The following is a 12,011-nucleotide window of genomic DNA, read 5'->3' as shown; positions in this document are numbered from 1 at the left end:
AACTAGAATAGCAAAGAAAAAATTTTGAAAAAAAGGGGAAAAAAAAGCATGAATACAGCGGAGCACCGTAGAACTTTCTTCTTCTTCTTCAGCTGTCTTTTCCCATTTCCCAGCTCTTTGGAGTGTTAGGCATCTTTGGCTTTTCATTTTGGTTTCGTCGTCTTCACATGCTTTCCTCATTTCATTGGCTCTGTTAACTAAAACTCTTCTCAAACTCAACTAATTTCATTCACGTCACATAACCTTCCGTCAAAATCCTTTCAAGTAGGTAGCGCTTGCTTTCAAGTAGAGGAAAGAGAGATCGGCGAGAAGATCATCAAAATGCAAGGAATGGCGTTTTTGGAGAGATTTTCGAGAACCTTCCGTCAAAATCCTTCCACTTCTAAGTTGCTGCTGGTCGTCGCCCTCAGGTGTTTCATTCCTCCTTTTTTTTTTTTTTTCCATTTTCCTTTCTGAATATTTTTTGGTTTATAATTCATGTAGTTTTGTTGTCTCTCTCTCTCTCTCTCTCTCTCTCTCTCTATTTTTTTTTTTTAAAGTTTTTACTTGTTATTCTTCGTTTTGGCTGTTGAGTTTGAGTTTCGCTCCTTTTTTTTGGGTTAAGATTTGTTTTAAGATTTCTGAATTTCTCCATGTTCATTTGAGTGTATAAGCGGCTAATGAAGTGAAAATGATGACGATAGGTGAATCATTTGATTCCTTGTGCTGTTTGACATTAATTTCTCCGTTTTAGCTGTTCTCTTTTCTAGGAGTAAGTGAATTAGGATTTGGAATTTCAGATGTACTCTGCTAGCGTGGAAAATTTGCTGTGGTCCTTAAGGAGCTAATAATGATTGTTAATTAGGTTCTTAAGTTGTGATTCTAGGCTACGAGAAAGTGGTTTTGCATTAATATTCGCTGTGATTGAGTCAAAATTTGGTGGTTGTCTATGTGGGCATCACAATAAGCAAAAGATTCACCCTTCTATGTACTTGATTGAACTAGTTGTTGATATGCAGGCTCGATCTTGGAAAATGAATAGATGTTTAACATCTACTGATGATGGTATAAAGCTGCCTTAGTTGTGTTGTTGTAGGCTCACGTTGAAACTAATGGTTCTTGCTTAGCTATTACGTGTTTACCAAAAAGTGAAAAAAGGAAAATTTCATTATTCTAAAAGTTGCTCCTAACTCATAAATCCACTATCCACCAATGTTAACGACACGTGAAAATCTATTCAGTTTTCTGATCCATTTCCCATAATTTTCATGTTCCTCTTTCCTATAGCTCCTTTCATGGGGGAACTACTCTACCGTGATTCACTGGATACTGTCTTAAACTCTATATCTCTTTAATTGTCAGTGGTGGAACCAGTGGCCTTGTTGCGTATTCTGATGCAACACCACAGAATAGTTCTAATATTGTTGATTCAGCTGAACCCGAGATTAAGAAAAAGAAGGTGGTGGTACTAGGAACTGGTTGGGCTGGAACAAGCTTTTTGAAAAATCTGAAGGATCCTTCATATGATGTCCAGGTGATATCACCACGTAATTACTTTGCATTCACTCCTTTGCTGCCAAGTGTTACAAGTGGTACCGTGGAGCCTCGCAGCATTGTTGAACCAATTCGCAACATTATTAGGAAGGTAACTGTAGGGATTGATTAGACATTTGTTGGATGGTTGAGTTACTGCTGACTATTTGTTACGAGGATCTTCAAAGTTACTCTTATCAAGTGCTATTGGCTTCTGTTTAGGTTATTAAGTATTTCTTGTCCGTTTCTGGTGGTAGTGCATTTTTCCAAAATCTATCATGCAAAATTTTGTTGCAATGGCCAGAAGAGGAGTTCTTCAGTTCCAGAGTTTAATCATCCATTTTGTTCAGTCGTTAAAATCTTTCATGAAGTTATAGATGCAAAGATAAAATGCTTCTGTCTTCTATTGCAGAAAAAAGTAGATATACAGTATTCAGAAGCTGAATGTGTTAAGATTGATGCTGCAAATAAGAAAGTTTACTGCCAATCTAATGCAAATGCAAATCTGAATGGGAAAGAAGAATTTTTTGTCGACTTTGACTACCTTGTGATTGGCGTAGGAGCTCGTTCAAATACATTCAACATTCCTGGAGTGGTTGAAAATACTCTTTTCTTGAAGGTAACTTCCAAAAAAGTCTACTTATATGTCCTTGGCAACTTGTTCTTGCTTGGAACTCAATCATCTTAATTAATGAGTTAAAATGGACCTAGTTGCACTGAACTCTTATTTTCCAAATCAATTCAACTATCTCAGTTTACTTTCTGGTGATCCATGAAATGCAAATGCATTAGTTCTTCTTCATGTGGATAATAGTTTTTTCTTTTTTCCCTGTTTGAGGGTATGATATTATACTGAATGGGTCTTCTATATGTGTAGAAGTACTCTGCTGACAGTTCCTTGTAAATGCTCACCTTGCAGGAGGTGGAAGATGCTCAGAAGATTCGTAAGAGCATCATTGACTGTTTTGAAAGAGCTGATCTGCCAAGTCTCAGTGATGAAGAGAGAAAGAAAATTCTTCATTTTGTCGTTGTTGGTGGTGGCCCAACAGGGGTGGAGTTTGCAGCACAACTCCATGATTTTTTGACTGAAGATTTAGCCAAATTGTACCCTGACATCAAGAATTTGGTCCGGATAACACTTCTTGAGGCGACAGATCATATTTTGAATATGTAATTTCTTCTCTGCACTTCCTTCTCTTTAGGATGTTTGATTCATACTGAAGAAAATAGTGTGGCAAGATTAGTGTAGAGGTTAACATGATAAAACTCAAAAGGCAGCCATGCGATATATTGGTTGACAATTTTAAGCTGAAACGCAAAGTTATGATAATGAAACTCTGCTTGACCGAATGTCCTTGAGTATCCTGTGAATATTGTTTCTATTCATTGGGACCTGTCATAGCTTCATATGCTGCCCTTGTTAATTCTGGCTGTAGCTATGTGTAATTCTTTCGTTCCATGCCTTAATTGCATCTGTGTATGCTACCTTCTTTTTGTCTCCTTAATTCATGGTCTATTATCTCTTTTAAAGTTTTTATTTGTGGATTATGCATTTTACTCTGTTGTTTGGAATACTGACTTTTACCTTTTGGTAATCAAAATTTTTCTTTGCTCTTTAGAAAATCATATTCCTAGAATCAATAGTATTCTCATATTAAATTCGCAACTGTTGAATGTGCACTAATGCAAGATGAGCAACTGTTGACCTTATGGCCAGAAACACCCCAAGTAACGCTTGTATTACATAGAGCAACTGTACCACGTTGCTTTTGTAAGATTTATTAACATAAATCGTGTTGTCAACATCATTCCACGACATGCTGCAAGCTGTTTATGTCCCTCTACAGAGTTGTTCGTGTTTTGCCTAGATGATAATTGCTTTCATAGTAAGCCATCTCTGCTTGGAAGAATAGTACAGATCTGACTTCTAGGCATGTCTTGTTGTATCTTTTGGTGTTAATATAATAGAACTTTCTGATTTGTAGGTTTGACAAAAGAATCACAGCTTTTGCAGAAGAAAAATTTAAGAGAGAGGGGATTGATTTAAAGACCGGGTCAATGGTTATCAATATATCTGACAAGGAAATTTCGACCAAGGAAATCAAAACAGGGGAGATATCATCAATGCCTTATGGAATGATCGTTTGGTCAACTGGGATTGGGACACGCCGTGTCATAATGGATTTTATGAAGCAAATTGGTCAGGTATATTCTTTATACACCAGTGTCCATATGATTGAGCTTTATTTTGCCAACTTTGTGCAGATCTATGCAGAATATTGGTGCCTAGACATAATTGGTTGATTATTACATCTGTGGATTAAGATCCATTTCATTGTTTACAGAGTAATAGACGTGTTTTAGCAACTGATGAGTGGCTGCGAGTCGAACGATGTGACAACATATATGCAGTAGGAGATTGCGCCACTATCAATCAACGCAAAGTCATGGTAAATCTTACATTCATCTAAACTTCAGAAAAAAAAAAAAACCCTTTTGTCCTAGTCTCTGGCACTGTTTTGGTGTCAACTTTAGTGGTTGACAAAACACCTAGAGTTTCTATTCTATAACCATCCATTTACATTCTCTTGCTGTTTAAAGTCATGTAGTCCCATTCTTATGTGAAGAGTTGACAAAGGAAGAAAACTAAGAAGCACACACTGAACCATGCACAACAAGAGAGCAGAGGAAAAATATTAATGTGCATCCACCCTTAGCAGCTGATTTCTGGTCTTGGCAGTAGTACCTGTTTCAGTTTTTGTAAAGCTTGAAACTCATTGTGCAGATATCTGTTGTGTATTTAAATGTCTTACCACGATTCTCCATAAATCATGACTGCAAAAAGAAGTGTCTACATGCAGAACTGCCCACGTCTCACCTATTTTTAAAAGATAGATGAGAACTCTCTTAGTCTATTTGCTATCACTGTCTTTTGGTCAATTCATCAGGAGGATGTTGCAGCCATATTTCAAAAGGCGGACAAGGACAACTCTGGTACTCTTACGGTCAAAGAATTTCAAGAAGTCCTTGATGACATATGTGAGAGATATCCTCAGCTGGAACTATATTTGAAAAATAAGCAGATGCATAGCCTAGTTGATCTTTTGAAAGATTCAAAAGGGGATGATGTAAAAGAATCCGTTGAGGTGAACATTGAAGAATTTAAATCGGCTCTCTCCCAAGTTGATTCTCAGATGAAGAGTCTTCCTGCAACTGCCCAGGTTTGTTAACTATGATGTCCAAATTTGGTCAATCGTATCATGCGAGTTACAGGAAGCAATATGTTTTTAGGATATTTTTACAGGTTGCATCTCAGCAAGGTGTCTATCTTGCCAATTGTTTTAATCGGATGAAGGAGGTTGAGACAAATCCAGAAGGTCCTCTTAGGTTCAGGGGAGAAGGACGCCATCGTTTTCGCCCTTTCAGGTATCAAGGGAACCTTTAGTTAGATATCTTCTGTATCCCCACTCATTAACAGTTCCACTCTTCTGACACCTACTAATGCAATTTGGAGAATAAGATGAAGTTGGAGATTAAAAAATCTTCTTTTCGGATGCAATTTGAGAATGTTAGCTTGTTTGGAGGCAGTTTATTCTACCAGATGATAAGAGATTCTTAAGAAACACCATATGAGAATGAATACTTGGATCAGAAGAAAAAACTGTCTGTATAGAGTTGGCAAAGATAGAAATCTAATGAAAAGTTGCTGGGTTATTGCATGAGCAGCTTATAGTTATCTTACTTGTGCAATGTACTTTGATGCTTGTTTCAGGTACCGGCATCTTGGACAATTTGCTCCTTTAGGAGGTGAACAAACAGCTGCCCAGCTTCCAGGAGATTGGGTTTCAATTGGGCACAGCAGCCAGTGGCTCTGGTACTCAGTTTATGCAAGGTCTGCTGCTCAATTCCCTCTTCATTTCACCTACTAAAAAGTCCTTTGAACTTGCAAGATCTTGCAATTGATACATGTCCACATACTGTTATGCTTATGATTTATTTGGTTACTACCGTTGAATTGTCAGCAAGCAAGTCAGTTGGCGTACAAGGGCATTGGTTGTATCAGATTGGATGAGGCGTTTCATTTTTGGCAGGGACTCCAGCAGCCTTTGAGGGAGCAAGGCTTCATTTTCTGCTTTCATTTACTCTACGGGCTTTGACGGAAATTTTGCTATTAATCTATCTCAAATTTTTCTCCCAATTGTCTTGAGCAACTTGGTGTCAATTGTTTTGGAACAAAGGCATTAGAGATCACAATTTTGCAGCTAGTTTGGTGTTAAATCTAAATGTTGGTTTATAGGGATACACAATCTCCCTGGTTTGTTACAAAAAGCAAGGAAGGAACCAAAAGGCAACAAAGCGGGTGTTTTTACCAATAGATATATTGACTACGCGGCGTTCTTGTTTCTGTTTAATTGTTTTCATGCTTTTGCTTGCTTATTATACTCGATGCGTGCATGATGTGTTGCTTTCTCTTTTTTTTTTTTTTTTTGGGGGCTATTTGACTTTTAAGAGACTTGTAGATACATGTTGAGATTACCTGCCTATGCAGGAGAATTCAAATGACCATAAACAATACAGATAAGAGAAGGCCGCGATTATAGATTGGGGCAAAAATGAGCGAGTCATGTCTCGTAAGTTAGCCCCAGCTTAGTGAAGGTGAAGGTTGTTAAAAGTCAAGACATCCGTTATCTATAAATTTGTTCAAATTGCAACAATTGGATGGGAATGTCGTTCTATTCCAGAAACATTTCTTCCCCAGGGTACTAGTATCTATTGTTAAAGACTTGGATAATGTGGCTATTAAGCATTAAGTTAACCAACAAAAAACAAAAAGTTTTTGTTCAATTCAATTCAGTTAATCATATTGGCCTCTTGGGTTACACGCAATAGCACTAAATAAACAGAAGGTAAGGTATTATTCTAACTCAATTTATCCCGTATGTCAAGAATAGGGCTTCTGTCTTGCCCCTACCACCTCTCCCCTCATCCCCACGAAAAGAAAAAGAATAATAATAATAATACTTCATAAATAAAAAATAAAAAAAAAAAGCAAAATTCTGTGTACCTATTTTAGAACTTTTTGGGGTTTAGATCACGGAAGAAATAGAGTTTTAATATATAATCATTGAGCAAAGTGTAGCTTTTATGACCAAATAGTGGACTGATTATCCATGTACATTTGGAATATCACGATAAAAAACAGAATATGAAGGACAGATAGTACTGCTTCTTTACCAAGATAGAGTAACAAGTGAAGATGGTGTGGTGTACAAGGAATATGAGGTGAGTTACAGTCTTCTGATGCATTGAAACATTTCACATAGAATTGGGGATGAGAAAATGATATAGTAACTAGTGCATGTTTGGCATTCAAAACAAAAGCTTTGTTTCAGAAGCTTGTAGAGGTTCATCCTAGAGAATTGGGTTGGCTACCATTAGCAAATGTCAAGTTGCCGAGTTGCTACAGTTTTTATTATCAAAAGATATTTGTAATTTTTTTTCCCAAAAGAACAAAGAAACTACTTGCCAATTATGGAAGCAACAAACCAGGAGACAAGTGAGGTAACAAACTCTATCAAATATGAGCTGAAAAACGGTGAGAACGAGGAAGAAAGAGTGAATCCAACAATACCAATGGGAACTGATGTTAGTGAAAGTAGTAGCAATGCTATTGTTACAGCTGCTGCTGCAGTTTTTGCAACTCCTCTTGCGAAAGAAGGTCGTGCTAATGGTGCATCCTCTTCATCCTCACGGGTGAGAGCACCACCTCCTTTCTTGCTCAAGGTTTATGACATAGTGAAGAACCCTGAGACAGATTCCATCATATCCTGGAGTTCCAGTGGCACCAGCTTCATTGTGTGGGATCCTCATAGGTTTGCTGCTGAGGTTCTTGGAAAATACTTTAGGCACAACAACTTTTCGAGCTTCATTTGCCAACTCAACACATATGTGAGTATCCTTCTTCAATCATACCATTTGCTTTGTCTCCTGTTTTTCCATCTTCATGTAGACTTCTTTAATTATTTAATAATGTTTTGCCTAGTGTATGTGCTTTTGCGAATTGTTTCTTTTTGAAGTGGCACTTTTTACTGTTATATTAAGAGTTCTCACTCTTCTTATGTGCACTGTAGTACATAAGTTGCAAATCAAAGCAAGAAAACTTGAATACCAAATGAACTTGCCTACTAGTATTAGTATAGATGTATGTGAGGTATAATATTCTGCATATCTTATAAAATCTTCTCTTTGCTGTTGTCGTGTGATCTGATATCATGGTTCTTTCTTTGTCAATCTGTTTTTCCTTTAGTGACATGGGATGAATAACTAGAATTTTGAAATTAGAAAAGAATGAGACATAACTGATTGATGCTGTTATAACATTTTAGGGGTTCAGAAAGATCAATTGGGATAGATTGGAATTCCAGAATGCGTGGTTTCAAAAAGGGAAGAAGAGTTGGCTAAAGAATATTAAGAGAAGAATTCAAGGAACTCAAAATGCACATCTATGTAAGCCATTAGAAATCGAAGGACAATTGAGTTTGTCTGGAAAGCAAAAAAAATTTGAAAGTCTAATGCAAGAACATGATGCGTTGAAGGTGGAAATAATGAAGCTGAAAGACATGGAAGAAAATTTAGTGAAAGAAATAGAAATCCTTGAGAAACAAGCCCAGTGTATTACATCCAAGCGACAAAATATGCTAAAGTATACGATCCATGAACTTCTGATAAGAAAAAAAAAGCTGCAGAACAATGATGTTGCAAATGAACAGGGATCAGGTGGAAGACAAAGCATTGAGAGCTCAGTAGAGCTCCTGGTTGAAGGGGGAACATCTCATGGAAGCCGGAAAAACTCTCCTAGGGCACAATCAGGTACGGGAAAGACTTTTTCAAATGTTGACTTGAGCACTGCTGTTCAGGAGGAGGAGGATTGTACTGTTTCCATGGGAACATTTTCTAATTTCTATACTACAGTATACTCATCGCTAGAGAAGCAGCTAATGGATGATATAAGCTGTGAGAATGTGCCTGAAGAAGAAAGAGCAAATCTTCGGCAAAATGAAGTCATCCATTTGGAGGATTTGATTGAAGGACCGGCAGATTGGAATGAGTTTGCTAAAGAAATAGGTAACAAATCCAGGAGTTAGGAGTTCAAGAATTGATTTTACTGGTATTACCTGGACCTTTAATTTCTTTTTCACAATTGAGATATCAGTTTCTCTTAATCACATTTATCTGCTATTCTATGTCAGGTACCTCATCATGGTGTTTCACTGGATTGCCATAGCTCTTGCAAAACCAGTTCAGGAGCAAATCCCTCTATAGATATCAGATGATGTCCAGCTTTTATTCTATCTTTCTTTTTCTTTTTTTCTTTGTCCATCAGACTATTTCAACTCATTCACTACTGACTTTGTCAGACTTCTTGAGACCTGTATTACTTCAGTTTGTTTTAAAGGTAAAAGATGTCTTGATCAATTGAACTACATTTCTTTCTAGTTTGTTTGGATGCCTTGCTACTGCAAAGGTTTGAACACAGCAACGACCTCTAAACATGGTTTCAGAGTGCCTTTTATTTGGAACAAATTTTCTTCCATTAGTCTGTTTACAATCTGGTCTGGATTTTATTTTTTACCACAATAACACCAGTAAATGAAACCAGAACTTTACTTCAAGTGTTAAAGCTACTAAGCTTGCACTTGTATCCTATACGGAAAGAGAGACTGCACTGTAGTTGCATCACATATTCTCTTTGGAGGAATTAAGTTGTTTTCAATTGAGAAATCCTTATGTTTCTATATGTTGCTTTACTGTTGTTATAAAAGCTCCCATTTGACAAACAAGGAAATGTTCCAAATGCAAGGTTTGTTACCCACTGCAGTAAACATTCTGAAACAAGATTTTCTGGGAAATGGGCCAAATTCTTAAGTTAATTGTGATTATCTCTCATTATCAATTAGGAATGGAGGTAATCACTATAAACGGATGAATGATTTTATCTCTTTTCCTATATAGAAATGGTTGTTAATCTTTCACAGTTTTTTCTGTCACACTAACAGAAGTTGTACTCATTTGCCAAAACAAATAACAGGAGTTTCACATATCATCATTCCTCCTTGTCTTAATTGCATATCGATGTGCCTTGGATTATGAAAAAGACAACCAATTCATCCTTAAAACTAAATAATGACTAGATGGATCAAAATTCATACCATATGTCTCCTTTCTTTTCTTCAATTTGTTTCCTCTCAGATTCCAAAATGCTTCAATCTTGTAACAGCATCAAAGTTAATTTACATGACACTTTAAGGAACAAGGCCGGTTATGGCACAAAACTTAGCTACATCCTAGTCGCTTGTTTTCGAATGATACTTGGAAAGGAAAAAAAAGTAGACGAGGTAGATTGCTGATCTATATAAGCCTAGAGTACACTAATGCAGCTTCTATTAACAACTCATTTTGAAGTACAAGCACACCAGAAACATGCTTTAAAATTGATGTTGTCCTCCCCCCACTTTGATTCTTAGATGAACAATCAAGGCCACTCAAATATGGAGATAAAAATCAGATTGTACTTTGTTACGAAATAAGTTGAAAGAGGAATATATTCTTGGTGAATAACGCAGTGATATAACAGTATTAGACTCGTTCTTGCTAAGGTTGGTAATTGAAAGATAGTGAATAGAGAGTCATGATTTCACCAGAGGGGGACTAACCTTTTTGATGAAATTTTACTTAAGAACAGCCACCGCATGCATTGGCAGTTTGTTTAGCCCATTTGAACATCTTTCAACTTAAAACAATATTGACTACTACCTCATGGAATGCAAAACAACTCGTCAAGATACAATGGAAGTACGTGGTGGAGGAATAGCCGGAAATGGTGGGATTGTTAGGCCATCTTCGCTACCCTCCAAGCAGGCCTCAGAGAAGATGAAATTCATGAAGGGAGTGCATGGTTTTACTCCGCCCCCCTTCTTGACGAAGACCTTTCAAATGGTGGAGGATACAGAGACGAACAACATGATTTCCTGGAATTCTGACGGTACCAGCCTAATAGTCCGGGACCATCTCAAATTTGCTGTAGAGGTTCTACCAAAATATTTCAAGCACAGCAATTTCTCAAGCTTTATCTACCAACTCAACAACTATGTGAGTTTATGCATTTCAGATTATTGCATACCTTTTAGAACAAATCCTTTTTCATAGCATGGATATCGTATTTTTAGATAATTTTTTTTATCATCATTAGAAAGTCTCTGTAAGAATTTGTTATGTCTATCACAACTCGTGAACCTAGGTAAATGACTTTTCTTATACTTATGCTTGCTACTTTTGCTCATGCTTTGTGTTTGCAGTTTGAATGTTAAATAAATTCCTCGTTGAGACTCGAATTCAACAACAATTGGGATCCTCCCTCCTAATTTTTGATTGTTTGCTTTCTAAACTTAACAGGGATTCAGGAAGATTGGACTGAGGCAATATGAATACGAGAATAAATGGTTTCAGAGAGGGCAAGAAAATTTTCTAATGAACATTAAAAGGCGAAATAATGAAGATCCAACAATCAGGAAAAGACGAGAATCGAGAGAACAACACGTAACGGCTGCAAGGCCTTCAATGGAGGCAGAGCTGGAAATTTTCGAGGATCACATGAATGCACTGAAGGAAGGAATCATAAGATCAAAATATCATATAGGGAAACTTGAGCATAGCATAGCAACCTTCAAGAAAAATATGAAAAGAATGGAGGCTAAGTCAAAAGCATTGATCAAGGTCTTAGCCAGAATATTCAGCCCCACCTTAGTTGAGGAGATAATTCAGCGTGTGGAGGAAGAACCAGAACTTGAAATCCTTCAGACCATGAAGAGAAGAAGAGTGATTCTACCACAAAGCTCTAAAACCACAACAAAGTCCACGGATGATGGAGCTTGTGGCATGGACCAAGATGATCAGGAGGCAACCACTTCAATGGCAGAATAAAAAAAAAGTGCTAATCAGAAACTATGGAAGAGGTTCATGGGAGATGATTCAGTTAGCGAGGATGAGTCGGAGCAACAACTGTTGAAGCAACACTCGAGGATTGATATGGGATTCGATGATTTGATGGTATCCAAGATTGTGAATGCCAAGGAGCCTAATTTGGACGTGGAGGGTGAAGTTGCTGTTGACCTCTGGACGTGATTATTTGTTTCGCAATCGTGTGATCTTCTTGCCTTGCTTTCCATTTTCCATCTCACAATTGACTTACTTTTCAAGTTATTGAATCGTTAAACAAAGTTTCATCAATGTTCTGTAGGGTTTCACTTGGTGCAACATTAAGAAGATGAGAGAAAGCAGCTGCTAGAAGAGTTGATGCAGCAGAATTCTCTTCTTCTTTTGGCTACTTTTATTTGCAAGATATGCATTTGATATTTGTAGATTGGGGTATCCCTATTTCGACCTGTGTTTGCAGCTTTTATTTGGAGATATTACTGGTTTGTAAAACTAACTAGTTACGT

At 37.1% G+C, this 12,011-nt stretch overlaps 3 protein-coding genes across 3 annotated transcripts; all 3 read left to right on the top strand.

Annotated features, from left to right (window-relative positions):
• Positions 1-119: 119 nt before the first annotated feature.
• LOC113730898 (external alternative NAD(P)H-ubiquinone oxidoreductase B2, mitochondrial-like) lies at positions 120-5,917 on the top strand. Its single transcript, XM_027255879.2, has 10 exons — positions 120-410; positions 1,342-1,624; positions 1,925-2,131; positions 2,432-2,682; positions 3,498-3,717; positions 3,858-3,962; positions 4,461-4,733; positions 4,817-4,938; positions 5,285-5,404; positions 5,535-5,917. The coding sequence occupies exons 1-10, from the start codon at positions 322-324 to the stop codon at positions 5,620-5,622; spliced, it is 1,758 nt and encodes a 585-aa protein (XP_027111680.2). The 5' UTR covers positions 120-321; the 3' UTR covers positions 5,623-5,917.
• Positions 5,918-7,044: 1,127 nt separating this feature from the next.
• LOC140036101 (uncharacterized) lies at positions 7,045-8,797 on the top strand. Its single transcript, XM_072077369.1, has 3 exons — positions 7,045-7,398; positions 7,899-8,637; positions 8,763-8,797. Exons 1-3 carry the CDS (start codon positions 7,045-7,047, stop codon positions 8,795-8,797), a joined length of 1,128 nt encoding a protein of 375 aa, XP_071933470.1.
• Positions 8,798-10,359: 1,562 nt separating this feature from the next.
• On the top strand, positions 10,360-11,493 carry LOC140036100 (heat stress transcription factor A-6b-like). Its single transcript, XM_072077368.1, has 2 exons — positions 10,360-10,599; positions 10,966-11,493. Exons 1-2 carry the CDS (start codon positions 10,360-10,362, stop codon positions 11,491-11,493), a joined length of 768 nt encoding a protein of 255 aa, XP_071933469.1.
• The last annotated feature ends 518 nt before the right edge of the window (positions 11,494-12,011 follow it).

This window comes from Coffea arabica, chromosome 2e (genome assembly GCF_036785885.1).
Source record: "Coffea arabica cultivar ET-39 chromosome 2e, Coffea Arabica ET-39 HiFi, whole genome shotgun sequence".
NCBI lineage: Eukaryota > Viridiplantae > Streptophyta > Magnoliopsida > Gentianales > Rubiaceae > Coffea > Coffea arabica.
Note: the sequence above shows the minus strand (reverse complement) of the source record. Positions and strands in the feature narration are given on the sequence as shown.

What these genes read in the sequence shown, in the direction of transcription:
- LOC140036100 (XM_072077368.1), top strand. Translation starts at nt 10,360, where the DNA reads ATGGAAGTACGTGGTGGAGGAATAGCCGGAAATGGTGGGATTGTTAGG. An exon ending in ATCTCAAATTTGCTGTAGAG is followed by an intron (nt 10,600 to 10,965) that starts GTTCTACCAAAA and finishes TAAACTTAACAG; the next exon opens with GGATTCAGGAAGATTGGACT.
- LOC140036101 (XM_072077369.1), top strand. Translation starts at nt 7,045, where the DNA reads ATGGAAGCAACAAACCAGGAGACAAGTGAGGTAACAAACTCTATCAAA. An exon ending in CTCATAGGTTTGCTGCTGAG is followed by an intron (nt 7,399 to 7,898) that starts GTTCTTGGAAAA and finishes ATAACATTTTAG; the next exon opens with GGGTTCAGAAAGATCAATTG. An exon ending in TGAGTTTGCTAAAGAAATAG is followed by an intron (nt 8,638 to 8,762) that starts GTAACAAATCCA and finishes ATTCTATGTCAG; the next exon opens with GTACCTCATCATGGTGTTTC.
- LOC113730898 (XM_027255879.2), top strand. Translation starts at nt 322, where the DNA reads ATGCAAGGAATGGCGTTTTTGGAGAGATTTTCGAGAACCTTCCGTCAA. An exon ending in AAAATACTCTTTTCTTGAAG is followed by an intron (nt 2,132 to 2,431) that starts GTAACTTCCAAA and finishes CTCACCTTGCAG; the next exon opens with GAGGTGGAAGATGCTCAGAA. An exon ending in GTCTTCCTGCAACTGCCCAG is followed by an intron (nt 4,734 to 4,816) that starts GTTTGTTAACTA and finishes ATATTTTTACAG; the next exon opens with GTTGCATCTCAGCAAGGTGT.